This window comes from Patiria miniata, unplaced genomic scaffold (genome assembly GCF_015706575.1).
Source record: "Patiria miniata isolate m_02_andy unplaced genomic scaffold, ASM1570657v1 HiC_scaffold_5, whole genome shotgun sequence".
Classification (NCBI taxonomy): Eukaryota; Metazoa; Echinodermata; class Asteroidea; order Valvatida; family Asterinidae; genus Patiria; species Patiria miniata.
The window spans coordinates 36,874,507-36,890,417 of NW_024037072.1; the positions used below are offsets into that span (position 1 = coordinate 36,874,507).

At 42.1% G+C, this 15,911-nt stretch overlaps 1 protein-coding gene across 1 annotated transcript; it reads right to left on the reverse strand.

The window, feature by feature from the left end:
- Positions 1-4,182: 4,182 nt before the first annotated feature.
- LOC119741851 (acetylcholine receptor subunit alpha-like 1) lies at positions 4,183-15,193 on the reverse strand. Its single transcript, XM_038217763.1, has 7 exons — positions 14,948-15,193; positions 11,935-11,956; positions 11,479-11,578; positions 9,783-9,827; positions 8,622-8,731; positions 6,042-6,735; positions 4,183-4,503 (listed from the first exon to the last, which is right to left on the reverse strand). The coding sequence occupies exons 1-7, from the start codon at positions 15,039-15,041 to the stop codon at positions 4,399-4,401; spliced, it is 1,170 nt and encodes a 389-aa protein (XP_038073691.1). The 5' UTR covers positions 15,042-15,193; the 3' UTR covers positions 4,183-4,398.
- Positions 15,194-15,911: the final 718 nt, after the last annotated feature.

Below are 15,911 nucleotides of genomic sequence, written 5' to 3' on the forward strand. Positions count from 1 at the left end.
TTAAACTCGGTGTCACATACCATACACGCTCTACCGTAGCCTTTCGCCTAGGCCATCGTGGCTTAGAGCTGCGAGACTGCGAGCAACTGGAGCAAAGACTAATTCAGTGAGCACGAGTGGCGAAGCCAGAAGGCCTTTTCTAACTTGATTTTGTGGAATTATTCATATTTTAAAAGCAAATAATAAAGGGAATATACATCATTTGCTTTTGCTGTAATTTTCAGAAATGGATGGAATTGGGGGGTTGGAAATATATAGCAAATATAGTTACACTGACTTTTTTGAGGTTTTGGGTTCGAAAATGCTATAAAAACAAAAACAATCATTTTCCTGTAGTTTGGTTCCCTGGCTCCATATAAGAAGAAACAGAGCAATTTACATACATTGAGGAATTGTAAGGTCAGGGAACCAGTCTAGCTGGCTTGTACCCGTTCATAGGTGTGTAATCGATTGCAAACAAGTGCAATGGTCAATTGGGGCCAGTAGGCCTATTAGAAAAAAAAGCCAGTTTTTTCCAACGCTGGTCGGCCGACCAGCGTTGGAAATTGATACAAAAATACCACTTTTCTTGAAAATGACAGTATACCAGGTGCCATGATTTTACAGGATGCTTCACACTGTCATTCACTAACAGTCCAGCAAGGTATTTCAAAATGATTTGGTAGTTTTATTTTTTGATGTTTGCAAATGTTGTATTTTCCCTTTAAGTAGAGTGCTGAAAGGTTAACCAATCACAACGCGGATTTGGCCTATAGTTGCGTCCATTTGTGAAAGAAGGGTGAGTAATGGAAAACGTAAGAGGAAATAACTATAAGTTCAGATAAAAAAAATAAGTTCATACACTCAAACAATTTCCTGAAATACTGTTATAGGTAAAATTAAAATATGATAGTGAAAGAACAATTACGCCGTCACGATCTCGTGGAGAACTATAACTATACTCGCATTCTTTTTTTAATTTTGAGCCAGCACCCGGGGCACGGCGTGCATGGGAAATTTGCTACCCTTTTAGGGTAGCAAAAATCGAGATTATAAAGAAAAACATAAGAAATTCTTGACAAGTTGGAAAAGGCCTCGTGGCTTCGGCACTCGCGTGTGTGGTCTCCTGCTCCAGTCGCTTCACGGCTTCGCCGCTTTGTCTAATATGCCGGCAAGGTAAGCCACGATGGACTTGGCGAAAGGCTAGCTCTACCGCTTCTACGGGGCCTACCCGATGTTCCCCAATACATCTGTTCCCCCAAATCCTTAGGGTTAGAGTTAGGGTAAAGGTTGGGGAACATAGGTATTGGGTAACATAGGTGCACCCCACTGCTACTCATTACTGGAGGGGTAATGCATGCGAAATGGTGGCTTTGACTCGTGTTTCTCCTGAAAAAAAGGTTAATGCATTGTGAGTGTGAGAGCTTGTGATGAAGGTGTAACCTGAGGCGCTACCCAACAAATCTATCAGCATCGAGCATTTATAGTGGAGGATCATTTAAGGCCAAAAAAGTCTCCGGTTTCTGGTATGGAGCTTGCCCCAAAAGCGGTGCGGCGACGCGGTTTGTTCCCCCTACTTTTTTTCAAAATGTCGGCTGATGTTGCAGATGACGCTTACAGCTATAGGTTGTCCCACACAAAACCTAACATTCGAATCGGGCATGTTTTCAGAAAAGTGGGGGTAGAAATCAAAATCGTGTCTAATGTATTAATTGCTGAGTAGAATAAGTGGTCTTCCAAACGCTGTTTAGTTGATTTCATTAGGATATTTTGCTCAAAAGATACAGCAATCTGCGCCTTCTCACTTTCAAGAAAAGTGGCCCAAGACCATTGAGTTAGATGAAGCATAGCGTTTGTTCCAATGCATCGATTTGAATGAATTAAATAAGGTTTGTATGGCAGATTGGTCATCTGATTGTAGAGGTAATATGAAAATATTCCAAACCTCACATGCAATATAGGCCTACCTGTTTTAATTTGTTTTCGACTGTTCGGTTCTTTGTAGGACAAGCATACTGCAAATCTCATCATCTGAAGGTCAAGGCCTGGGCCAAGTCTCACAGCAGGTGCGCCCAGGGGGCCGTCTGTGGATCTGTTTTGATGCACTCGGTTATTCCATCAATATTCTCCACTGGTTGAAGCACTTTTTTCAATCCCCGCAGAAAACACGAGAAAGTAGATACTGACAGCATAAACAAGTTAGTCTACCCCAAGCCGACGGTAAACTGCCGGGGAAAAATCTGCTGAGAGAATCTGAGAGAACAAAGAGAACAATATCGTCCACGATTCCCAGCATACGTCTGGGATTGGTGTCATGTACAAAACCCACGGGAGTCTTTCTAAAAAGTTAGAGTACTAACAAAAGAGAGACAATAGGACGCCCACGATCGACGGTGAGAATGTGCGTGCGTGTATTTGTGTATGTGGTTTTTTTTTTACATGATTGCCTATGTCAGTCACCCCTTATAAGCCATCAGTTTTGCAATTAAAATTTTCAATATTATTTTGTTCTCATTATTTTGTCTCTACGAGTGGTTTCATAAGCACTGAACAAAAACAATCCCCAAATAACCCATAAAATATAGGTCTTTCCATCAAAACAAACAAACAAAACAAATGGCCTAAAAAGTAGGACAGAATGCCCCACTTATACACGAGGGGGAAATAAAAACTAGCCACAAAACAAAAATAAATAAATAAATAAATAAAAGGAATTCAATTTATATCGAATTAGTTTTATTACCGAACAATATCAATTAATTAAAGAAGGTAAAGAAGTAGGCTATGTGCGGGAGTATCACTACAAATTATCAGGAGTATATGTAAATTCAATTCAATCCAAAAACGTTGTCTATCCTTAGAAAAAGGAATTACATATGGTTTGACAGCTTACTACAAAAAACACACTAAAAGTAAGTAATAACTAGTCGACTACTAATATTATAAACAATAAAAAGCTACATGAACTGATATGCATAGAGACAAAGACAAAGAAAACAAATTTCAGGACAAGTCGATATACACGCTTAAGTTTGTCACAAACAAATGACAGTTAAATCACATTAAACACTAAACCAACTAACATTTATAGGTGAACACAAATCATTCAATCAAATGTTATACATTTGTTCATTCCTTGACAGCCCCTGCTTACATTTTAGATTGTATCCTTTAACTTAAGATTTAATATAAAAAAATAGTTAAATCCCCGGCACTCAAGCTGTTTCAGTTATCGGAAGAGATATAGTACATGTATCGGAATCCACCTGCAAAACCATTATTAAGTACCAATAGCTTTCAGTGAGCTGAAATTTTAAACAAGCCATTTATTATACAGGGTGAGTAAAAAAACCACGAAACCCAAATGTCGGGACCATTGTTCTAGTGAAGTTCTGCATGTAACCCTTTCAAAATCTAGGATACGAAAGCCCAATTCATCAGTATATAAGAATCATTCAAATCACTTATGTACTTTTCAAATTACGGAATTTTAAACACAACCACCGTTTTAAGGTTCTGTCCACGGATCACAAAAAGGTTAAGTGTCCTTTCAGCAATACGAAAACAAATCACATAGGGATGTGTGTGAATTGTTTTCGTTTTGCTGAAAGAACACACACCTTTTACTAGCATATTGTTCTCTTCTGCAGTGTATGTGCATCTCTTGTAGGGTGATCGGTGTACAAGTTGTGACATAAAATAGCATGCAAAAGATGCTAAGATGTTTGGGTTGCCAGTCGGTGGGCCTTTGGTATGACGTCGCAGGTAACATGGTCTATATAGCAGGATTTAAGATAAGCAGCAAAGCCGAATTTCTCAGTGTTATCAAAGGTATGGCGTTGGGGAACCATTTTCTTTACTATTCCTCATTACCAAATCTCGTGAGCACTGACGCCCTGGGCGTTTTCGAATCCCTGTTCTTGACAACACGCGTGTAACACGAGAACGTGTTCTCGAGGTGGTTGTTACGAACGCGCGGGTGCGTGTCGCATCGATATAAAGCAATGCAAAATGGCCGACAATCGTCTGAATTTGTACCTAGGCCTGTAAATGAACGAGGACGACTGTTGCAAAACCGGACATGCGGGGATGAAATTACAGACCTGCACTATAATGGTATTCTTATTCCAATCATTAGGGTATTAGCAAAAAAAACCAACACAAAACAAATTACGAATCTGCACAGTCCGCAATTTTGTTAAAGCTGCACCTCGCCGAACCCTCCATCAACCGGGGAGTGAAAAAATCGATCCGCGAACGCCCTCTCGGGTCTGTTCGTCACGTTCGAGACCGCTGTTCTCGTGTCGGGTTAACCCGAGTGTTGTCAAGAACAGGGATTCGAAAACGCCCCCTAGGTCTCAAACGTTAATTATAATTTTGCCGGTTATTATGTGCAGTATGAAGGGTCATGTGATCTCTCTATTCTGTATCAGGATTGAGTATGACGCCCCCAGCGACAGCAAATATGAAGGTGAACACTATGAAGCAGCCCACGTCGATGAATCGAGCGATTCGCATCAGGCCCTGAATACGAATAAACGAGAAAAACGTAGACATGACATTCAAGATCACATAAGAAAACAGTTATTTGAAGACATGTAGTATCATTTTGAGTTTCATGCATGTTGTTCGTTTCCAATAACAAAACCACTCAAAATCCAAAGAAGAATGTTCAAAACCCAACCTGGTGAAACTTCAGCTCAAGGGATATTGCACTTTTGGAGAAAACAGTGAAAAATCATGTCCAACCTTTTGATCGAGTAACACGATTTTGTCGATAGCACTCTTTATTTCCAAAATCATAATCAATTGACTGATGGTTGGAAATCCCCTATATTTCTTGTTTCTTGTAATGTGACAGCAAGCCAGACGGAATAATATCATGGGGTATTTTAATACCATGCAGTACCAATAGTACTGCTACAATCTTTAGTCTCTTAGGCCAAAAAAAAAAAAAAAGTCGGTCTCTGGTCAGCGCGCGCGTCGATTTTAATCATGCGCGTCAATCTTTTTTTCCCCAAAATGTTCCGCGGTAGCTCCAACAGCGCCCTCTATTGCCGCACCTCCTCTTTTTTTTTTTTTTTTTTTTTTTTACCAAAGAGCACCAAGGAATGGGAAGTTGCACCACAGCAAATGATCGAGAGCACCAAGGCAAATTATGAAAGACACCAATGTACAGGAGGACACCAAAAAAACAAAATAGTACCCCACCTTGTCTGTACAATCCAAGCTTGAAGGAAGAAAAAAAAAAAAAAAAAAAAGCCGCGTCGCCGCGTCAATTCCGAGACTTTGGTCTGACCAGAGACCGAATATTTTTTTTTTGGCCTTAGTAAGATTTTTGCTAATAAATATTCGGTAGGTTACTTTGGGGATAAATGCAAATGATCCTATATGCCTTTACAGTGACCATCCTTTCAACACTTTGAGGTGACGTAGATCCCGGGGGAGGGGAGGATATATAACCATCTTTGCCGGGGGTGGGTTGTAAACCCATCCCCATTTTTGTACTCAACACCCCTAAAATATGCTGGTGGTGACCTACTCCGATCCGGCCAACATGACCACTTACAGATGCAAACGCTACAAGCAGTGAAGAGGGAAGTGAACAACACCAGAACCACTTTTTAAGTTTATGTTAAGGTTTGAAAAATATCTCTGCAAACCATCATAATGTCACTGAATGGAAGACCAGCGAGGACATACATGTGTAAGTTATTGAAGTCGGTACAGTCAGGCTAGTCCAACTTATTGATAAGACAAGACTGTGCTCAAGATAAGTATGGGAACCCCCAAAAGGTAACCTCACTATGTTCCATCGCATGGCATAAAAAGCAGCGCGGCCGACAACAGCTGATCTAAGATATTATGCAAGACCTCTTCAGGGATGAGGACAATGTGCTTCCAACAACACTACTAGTCAACCATGACAGTAACCGGCGTAGTTAGAAGAAAATTGTGGTCTGGAGCAGCCGAATGATGAATGATGAGTTCACCAAAGACCCGGAATGAACTTATGTCGTTAAATTCTGTTTTGCAAAATAAAGAAAACACCCGAAACCTACCGTACTTGGCTTGTCCTGCGTCACGAACTCCTCCCCGTCGATGGGGCGGCCATTGTTGTTGCCACTCCCACTTCCACAACGGGAGAGATTCAAGGACAGCACACTCTCCATGGCTGCAAAGAAGGCCAAGAACACGCTGAAACAGAGGAAGTCGGCGAGGAAGGGGGCGTCAGGACCGGTGATGGGCACGGTCAGGTTGAGGTGGAACAGTTGAAGGAGGACACAGAGGAGCAAGACGGAGCAAAGAGTGATCCTCTCGCCGCAGCGTGGAGGGATGAGGAAACACAGCAGGAGCAGGAGAGATGTGAGAACAGAGGGCGCCAGCACGCGTATTGAGTACGCGGCCTTCTCGCCGATTTTGCGTTTCACCTGGATGCGGAACGACAGTTCGATGTAGGGCTCTTCGCAGCACACAAACAGCTTGTCGTGCGTCGACGCAGTGAAGGACTGGACTTTCCAATCGGCGTTTGAAAGATAGTAGTATAAGCCGGCCCCCGGTGACCTCTCGTGATGACTTAGATTGATCATGGACGCGTCGTAGCCCCAGGATTCCAGCCTAAGGTAGCATGTTTGGACATCGAACGGGTAGTTGCCGAATTGCATAGGGCAAGGTACAGCTAGACGCATCGGAACGTAGTGCAAGATAGACCCATCGGCATGCACACGCAGGTTGAAGTCTTCTTCCTCCAGGACTCTAGATAAATAAACAGATCAAACAAAGTCAATACCTTCATTGTGTTCTGTTGGCGGAAGTCCTTTCTGTCAAATTTGCCCGCGAATAACTAATGAGTTAAAAATCAAACTCTTACAGTTACACAATAGGTTGAAATATCCAGCACTAGGCTCAGTGACGTGGGAGCTGGATCCATGTCATGAGCCCAGTGAGCTGGATATTTCAAGCTATACTAAATGTACATTCGGCACTCTTTTCGATTTGAGACACGTCGTTGGTATTTTTAATACAAAGCAATTCAATGTGAAAAGATCTAAGTGTCACATATATAAACAAGCTCACGAAATATATGATTACCGAATGACCTTTTGTTTCAGGTGTATTTTTAGTTGTTTTTTTTTTAATGTACGACAACATTTTCAAGGTAGTATTATATTGGACTATATAAACACACTTATTTTTAAGCACAAAGTGGTCTGTCTGTCACAAAGTGGTCTGTCTGTCTGTCGGTCTGTCGGGCTGTCCCTGGAAAATTGACCCAAAGTATGGTATTCCATAATGTGCCATCGGCGTCGCATTTTCGGTGTCGCATTTTTCAGGGCTCTGGCAGGGATCATTGGGATCGATTTCATGCAAGACTTTCATGCAAGACTTTTTGCAACACGGCCAGCGCTTATTGTCCATGACTCCACTTTTTTTATGTGCAAAATCGGCCGGGCTGGCAACGCATATCGCATGAGGTGATGATGTACTAAGAAATAGGGCCTACCCGTTCGTAAGTTGCACAAGTAATGTTAGGAACTGTCTTTTTAAACAAGTGAAACTGATAAACAAGCAAAATAACCGCTTTCCCAACCAGAAAAGTATGAGCTATTTGGAATGACTAAGCTATGACAGGAGCTTCAACAAGTCACTTGGTGGTCGGTCGGTCGGTCTGTCTGTTCCGAAAGTTGACCAAAAGTATGGCGTTTTCATGCAAGACTTCTTGCAACACGGCCAGAGCTTATTGTACACACGCACTTGTTTTTATATCACAGAATGAGGTGCTGCAAAATGTCAACCTTGTTTACAAATAGCTGCTTCAAGTACGTAACGCAAAACCTTCGCCTTTTTCTTTCGTCTTCAGTAGACTGGTTCCCAGTCCTTCCATTGTCATTCGGCCTTCAAATAATGGGTGTATCCCGAATGCGTTAAGAGGTTTTCCTCTTAGTGTATGCAAATTATATGAATGTAAATTATATTTGGGCGGCACCAGCCTATTGCAAAATGGTAACACGCATACAAAATCTCGGTGGTGATGAGCTTCGATTTTCGCTGAATTCAAAAGTTTCTCAGGCAACTTTCAATAAAAGAGAAGGGCTTTACTGTCCAGTGTTTGACACCTAATTGTAGACGAAATGCTTGAAAGTTGCCTTCGTGGAGACACTGTTGTTTTTTTTCTACTGGTTGGTATATGAACTTGGTAAGACAAGAGTGACTTTTTCGATAACCATGTGCTCAAATCTCATCCATGCAAAAAGCAATGAATATTGTTTCAGAAATCAACACTCGTGCTGCGCACATGGGATGTACAAGCATTACATTCACTGTGTGGACTTCCCAACAAAAGAGGTCCACCAGGTAGCAGCGACGCTGTGTGGACTTGCTCACGGACACATAGGCCTAGTGATTCCCCCCTATCTGGAAAACAGGTTTAGAGGCATTTTGGGGTTAGGTTTTTCGGTGGCAAAATGAAGAGATACACTCAAGGGCATCTAGTCGACGTCTTCAACTGCAAAACCTTGTCTTCAAACAATTGCATCTTCAAGACACAAACGTTAACAGGATCCGATGTGTAGCACGGCGACAATGCTCAGCCACACACAGCTTCAAGACGTACCAAAAACACCGTATATTTGGCTACTTACTGAGCATACAGTTTGAGGTCTGGTCGCCATACTTTATCTGCTGGTAAAAGTAAAGAAGACACTCCACTGAAGATGCTTGGATCCCACTGTAAACGGTCATCATGCCACTCCTGCAAAAGCAAAATAATATGAATTCGCATTAGTAACTCTCTCAATAGACTGGTTCCCTGTCTCCATTGTCCTTCGGACTTCACATGTGGGGACATGTAGCTAGCAGTGAATCCCGAATGCATCATTGGGAGGCTTTTCTCCTAATGTATGCAAATTATATGCAGAACGTGCATAGGTCTGAATCCCGCCTCCTAAATTCAAAATCGCAACTTTAATGTTTGCGCGGATCCAGCCTATTGCAAAAATGGCAATAGGCCAAGAATGTGAAATTTCTGTGGTGAGATGCTTCGATTTTTGCTGAATTCGAAAGGATCTCTGGCAACTATATCTATATAAAAAGAGGGGCATTACTTTTCAGTATTTGAAACATATTGAAATGCTTGAAAGTTGCCTTCATGGAGACACTGGCGATTTTGCATACTATTTGTGGTAACTCAAGCAGTTTTGGGTAAAAATGTGTTGAGATACCGACCATGCACAAAGCTGAATAGTGATTACCATGTGCTTTGCTATAACTATAAGGAATGTATTTTTCGGGATGAGTAAGAAAGTCGCACTGTGATGATACCAGAAAGAAGATTGCCTATAACTAATAAATGTAATTTAAGATACGTTTTACCTTCACTTTTGTCTTCATAAAACCAACTGTTTACGACCACAAGATTTGAAAATAACCGCTTCAAATACTGCATGGCATGGAGCAGTCCAAAATATTGTAGTTTTGGATTTTTAATACCCTCTTTCGAATCTCTTTAGTACCCTCCATTATTTTGCATACGTCAGACGGAAGTTTTTTTTTCCCACAGAGAAAATCGTGGCTTACTGGTACATATGTATTGCGTTGGATACTCGCAATAAGTAAGATTTGAGGCTTTGCGTGGTGGAGATACTAAATATTGACAGGTTTGCGGAAACACCATATGCGAATACATTTCTCAACTAAGAGAATGGTTCTGAAAAGAACTAGAGGTATAAACTCGACGTTCCGGTCAGTATGCTCTGACCGTCTCCAGGAGAGTGCCTAAACTCTATAAGAAAGTTGATACTCACAATCTTCGCGTAGGCGGAAATCCGTAGCATCTTTTCCTTCATGTCCTGCAAGTGACATTGATGACAGAAGCGCTGTTATTCCTAGAAATAATACAAATTAATGCAAGTACAACGACGCCTCTTTCACATGGTCTGAATTTATGTAAGATCAGTGATGTTTGTCAGATTGTTAACAGCACCTCAAAAGCAAGATCCTTATATAAATGCTCACCTCCTGAACTGCGAGGCCAGTGATGATTCAACGGCTACGCCGCTGAGGTACAATGGTAGCCATTTTGGAACTTTCATTATGTCCTCATAATTATCAACTTGAAGTCACTTTCTTTAGAAAATGTTAAGTAAGGATATGTAAATAGACACCCAAATATACTTGATTTCACCCGAAAATCAACCAAAAATATGTGAATAAATATGTTACGCGGCGGCCGTAGGATTTATGCAAATTAAGCACCTCCCAAAACAAAAAACAAAAAACATTTCAGGTGTCACCCCTTCTAAATATCTTCTCTATTGGGCTATAACAATCTTTCTACCAATTTGGTGCTTTGGACCAGCCGGTCACGATCCAAAAATCGAAGCACTCTAAATAATTGGGCCTGCCCATTATAAGTGACGGCAGACTGACCACTGCCAATCGATGAGAGTAGAATATGTGAACTGTGAATGCAAACTTGCAAATACCTACCGATGAGGACAGTACCACTGATTTCCATGTTTTAAAAATCTGGATAGCCCATTGGCCCTTGTGCACCATGCAAACAGTTGAATCAAATTAGGATTTGCCCTTCACCGAAATGTAAACACTGTATACTCAGTGTGTTACCTCCCGAGTGAAAGTTGAAAAAATCACTCGGGTGGGACTCAAACCCACGACCTCCTGCTTTCGAGTGCAGACGTCTTACCACTCGACCACCAAGCTGACGGGGTCAGTTGGCTGGTTCGAATCTGATGTACATAGCAGCAGGTACCGCATAAACTATTCATAAGGTGTAATTTTGCGTCGGGGTAATGTAAATCAAATTAGGTTTTGCCCTTCACCGACGTGTAAACACTGCATACTCAGTGTGTTACCTACCGAGTGAAAGTTGAAAAAAATCACTCGGGTGGGACTCGAACAGTTGAAGCTACGCGCTGGTTCTGAATCTCTCTATTCGAATGTGCTGCGGGAACCAGGACCACTCCCATCGTACAGTTATAGAAATATATATATATATATTTAAATTAGCATAATAAACAATTTTCTATCGAAACAGAATTTAAAATAGGTTTTCCCGGCCAATTTCCTGAAACTTCATTCATTTCTAAAAACCAGTGTTTCATTTCGTCTGAATATGAATGCACGTCTTTAATCCAATTTCAATTCAACGAAAGTTCAATCATTTTCGTTGTTCATGTAGTCGGTTTTGAGAAACAGACGGCCAATTCCTATATACCTGTGCATTCATTTACGCAAGCACACCTTTTCGCGCAGAGTTTTGGAATACAATTTCGTGAAAGTGCAATCAAAAGTACATTTTTCTCATTGAAAATAGCAGATCGCATCACATAACATTAATCTAAAAGTGAAATAGAATGACCAATGTTTGAAATCGCCTTCTAAAAGCGGCACGGAATCGAAAATTGAGTTGCGAATCTAAATGTTTGTGCCACCGGATTTCGAAATCCGGCGGACCACTGATTTCGTTATCGCGCTTACCACACCATCGATTGAGACGAGGTCCAGGCTATAGGAAACATTGACAGGTGTTCTGGGGATGACCAGTGGATGGTACGAACTCAGCAGATTGACCATCAACCTGACGCGGCTCGCTTGATCCGGGCCTGGAAGGCAAAGAAACAAATTAAAAAAACCCGGATCTATCGGGAAGGTTTGTGAAACATTTTGGGAGTATTAAAAAAAACACGGCTTCCTCTCCGGTTCGATATCAGGAGATTATATATGTGCCTAACTTGCAAACTCGTCCACATTGCGTCGAGCAGTATGCTCCCACTGGCTCCTCTCCTCTTCCAGGGTCTACGATTATCTGGGTGGCTTTTATAAGCAGACCCTTGGAACGAGGTTGCCTTTTTGGGGAACCAGACCCTTGGAACGAGGTTGCCTTTTTGGGGAACCAGAACCGGGCCAATGTGGGGGTGCATACTAACCTAATACCTATGTTCCCCTAACCCCCACCCTAAGGATTTTGGGGAACATAATATATATCGGGAACATAATGGGGAACATCGGGTAGACCCCCCAATGTGGGTCCAATGTTCTGCAACTCGGCTGAACATTAAATCATTGCCGTGGGCACAGTTCCGGGAGTATGCCCTTTTGGTTCGGATATGAAAGGTTTGTAAAGTGATTCTAATAAAGTCGGACATGAAACCAGTATAGGGATGAAGTGGGTGTTTTGAAAACCCCGTTGGAATATGCGGGTTTGGTTAATTCTTGTATTTCATTCAGTATCATATGCTGTGATGAAATTACCTAAATCATTTTTATTACAACTTCTGGGACAAACGTTTAGTTTTTGTAGTCGATGTGGTCTGCGACCGAACATGCTACTCTATACAATCTTAAAACCTACCTCGAAGAAACAAAAATGATCTTGAACAACGCATGGCACAAGCATTGTGTGTAGGCCTATGCCAATTACGTGTATATGCATAGAATGAGTCCGAATGATCTGGACCCAAATTGAAGAGAATATTAAAAATATGAAGCAAATAGCAAAACAAATGCAAATGAGATATGTTATATATGCTGGTGTTTTGGACATATTTGGAAAAAGTTTTATGTATATCCATTGTACCATTTTGAAGAAAAGCGCTTTGACCACGGTTTCATGTTTCAACAAATTTATTGAAATCTCGAGCTGATGTGAAGCAGTGTAATAACAAATAAAACCCTAGTCAAGGTGACTGGCACTTGAAGTGATTAACACATTTAAAAAAGACAAAACCAATTCCGTGTCCAGACTGGGAATGAGCCACTTCAATGAAAATGGCACAACTCCTCGATCACCACAGCTTCGAATTTGAAAAATTCAAACTTCCTGTGGAAGACGGAAGACACGGTATTATTTTTATCTCAATATTCCATTTGCCATCAAAAAAAGTGGTGAACTTGGGTATAAATCATTCTGACTCGCCCTGTATTACGCACGCAGCCGTAACCATGCAGGTGACGGCCTATCGTGGATCAAAATGTCTCGAATCACGTCTACCGTTTTACACCAGGACCACACCAACCGCGTGGATATGAAGCCCGGGAAGGGACAGGGTGGAAATTTTTTTTGGAGTTTGCTAATTCGTTCGCACGAATTACTAATTCGTTCGCACGAATTGCTAATTCGTGCGAACGAATTAGTAATTCGTGCGAACGAATTAGCAATTCGTGCGAACGAATTAGCAAACTCCAAAAAAAAATTCCACCCTGTCCCTTCCCGGGCTTCATACGTGGATCATACTAAACCTGAGTACTGAAAAACAAATTCGTCGCCTGTAGAACTGAAGGTCAAGGAAATCAAAACACACCGGGTACGCACATAATGAGATATGTGAGTGTGGGAATAACAGCTTCCCAAGGTGAAAAGCGGCATACGCGCAATGCGGGGGGGGGGGGGATATAATCACCATGGATAGCTTATACCATGTACTAACACATTGTCGTAAAAGTTGGTATCTTCATTTCTATGCAAAACCCCCTACACCGGGGGTTTGTGTAGAAAATATCAGACGGTAAGTTATTACTCCATCACGCCCAATTAACTTCGGCAGCGACCGCAACCCCATTTTAAAGTTTAAGTCTAGACAGGATCAAGGTACCCACTTGCGGTGCTCGTATTTCAATTCTCGTATTAGTTTATTGGTGTCGCTGGAAACTTCTTTGTATCTTTTTTCGGGTTAATAAAGCACCAAATGATGCACAGTACCACTATTGAAATTGAAAGCCATGGGCGTCGCGAGAGGGGGGGGGGGGCAAGGGGGGCACTTGCCCCCCTTGGAAAAGCCCCCCCAAAAAGAGGGAAAAAAAGAAAGAAAAGAAAAGAAAAAAGAAAAAAAAAAAAGAAAAAGAGGCGCGAAGACAAAGTGGTATAAATTTAATTAGTTGGGGGGGGGGGAGAAATGTCCCTACCCCCTCTAAAACTGATAAATCGAGAATGTGTTGAGAAATACAAACATTTTTTGGCAAAAAAATTGTTTGCCCCCTCTAGAAAAAATCCTGGCGACGCCCATGTTGAAAGTATGGGTTTTTCCCCGGTTATTTTGGAGAATTTTTCATTCAAAATCACTAACTCTGACATTCAATTTTGTCCGAGAAAAAAAAATTCACACGCTTTTACCAAAATCAATGTAGTCACCATTTAATTTCAAAGATTGGTCACCCTCTTTAGTCATCGTGTCGCGAATATTCGTCATTACACTACAGATCAGGTTCGTTTAGGCTGTTGCGAAACTAATGGCAGCATTCAGAGATCAAATTCGTTTTGTATCAATCAGTTTAAAACTTGTATAAAGTAAATTAGTCAGGTGTGTTCTAGAGAATTTTCCTTGCATCCCCAACCACTGAATTACAAAGTCCCCGTTCGGGACAAACAAGTTCGTAGCCCGCGAGGAGTCGGTCAATCTTCACAGCGCGGGTGGCGATAATCTCGAGGAATGGGGGTGGGTCAGGGCACAGTGCAAACCCAAAATACCTTTAGTTTAGGCGGAGATGCTTAAACGTATTGTCGATACCCCCCCCGGTAATATATCCAGTGCACATATATTTTGACAAAATTAATGTACATAAATGTACACTCCATATTAATCACAAAAGATCATGCCACCCTTTTTTTTCTTGTAAACGACAACGTACAGCTACTGCGCGGAATCGGTGCAAAATGCGCATAATTATGGGCATGTGCATGATACATACAATCACTTGTTTGACCAGCGCCCCCTAGGGTCAGATGCCTCTTTCGAAAATTCCAAGCTGCTTGCTCCCTCCCCCCCCCCCCCCCCACCACACACACACACACACAAACACTCCAATTTGAAAGGAAAAAAAATCGTCACTCCTGCTTCACAATTGAAAGTAATACAAAATGTATATGGTAGCCTACTTCAGATACCTACACAAGTACATAGCCATACTGGAGTGGAGGGGGAAGTAATGAGCTTACCGGGTAGCGCTTCACTCGATTCCCCGTTGATTCCTTCCCCAACTCCGCCATTGACATACAGCAGACATAGCCCAAGAACCACCATCAGAACACCACCGCGGAACGCCATTTTACTAATAAAAACTTACTTTGATGATGTGTGAGAAAAGGACAAACTTGTTTTTTTTTCAACGAGTGCATATGTAGGCTACTGTGCAACCACCCAATCGAACACGAAGCTACCCTGCACAATGACCTTGTGAACCTCCGTGTCAGTATTATACGTACATAATGTATACCTATAGCGGCGTCGGAACGCTGTACTACGGTGGCCCACAACTGTCACGGCAAAAGCAAAAGCGCCGCGGCAAGCGCAAAAGCGCCGCGGCAAGCGCAAAAGCGCCGCGGCAAGCGCAAAAGCGGCGCGGCAAGCGCAAAAGCGCCGCGGCAAGCGCAAAAGCGCCGCGGCAAAAGCAAAAGCGCCGCGGCATAAGAAAAAGCGCCGCGGCAAAAGGAAAAGTGCCGCGGCAAAAGAAAAAGCGCCGGGAGGAATGGCCGCCACCAGGAATTCTTATTAATCACAGAATTTAATTCTTTGAGAAGTGATTTTATGGCTGAGAAAATAGCAAGGCCAAGGAAAACCGGTCAGTGCAAGCAACGTTCAGGAAATAAATCGTCGATATTAATTTGTTGTAGGATAATTCCAAGATTATTCCAAGAGAGTTGCTGCCGTGAATCAGAGTTTATCAAGGAGTGGGACTCACTATCAGCACCATCAGGGCTGTTCCTCATTTCTTTACATTTCGTGGGATGCAAAACAATTACGAAGACGGGAGGCTCTGTGAGCTGATGCATTTTTTTTGAAGAGTTTTTTTTTCCTTCCGACTAGCATGCAGAGAAGAGTTCCGTTAATTTGAGACTTAGTTCACCCATGGGCGTCGCGAGGGGGGGGGGGGGCAAGGGGGCGCTTCCCCTCCCCTGGAAAAGCACAACAACTACA

Excerpts from the sequence above, each read along its gene's own strand:
- LOC119741851 (XM_038217763.1), bottom strand. The coding sequence starts at position 15,041 with ATGGCGTTCCGCGGTGGTGTTCTGATGGTGGTTCTTGGGCTATGTCTG. Across the intron at positions 9,828-11,478 it reads TCGTCTCAATCGATGGTGTG|GACATGAAGGAAAAGATGCT; the intron begins GTAAGCGCGATA and ends TGTCACTTGCAG. Across the intron at positions 4,504-6,041 it reads CGCAGGACAAGCCAAGTACG|GGCCTGATGCGAATCGCTCG; the intron begins GTAGGTTTCGGG and ends ATTCGTATTCAG.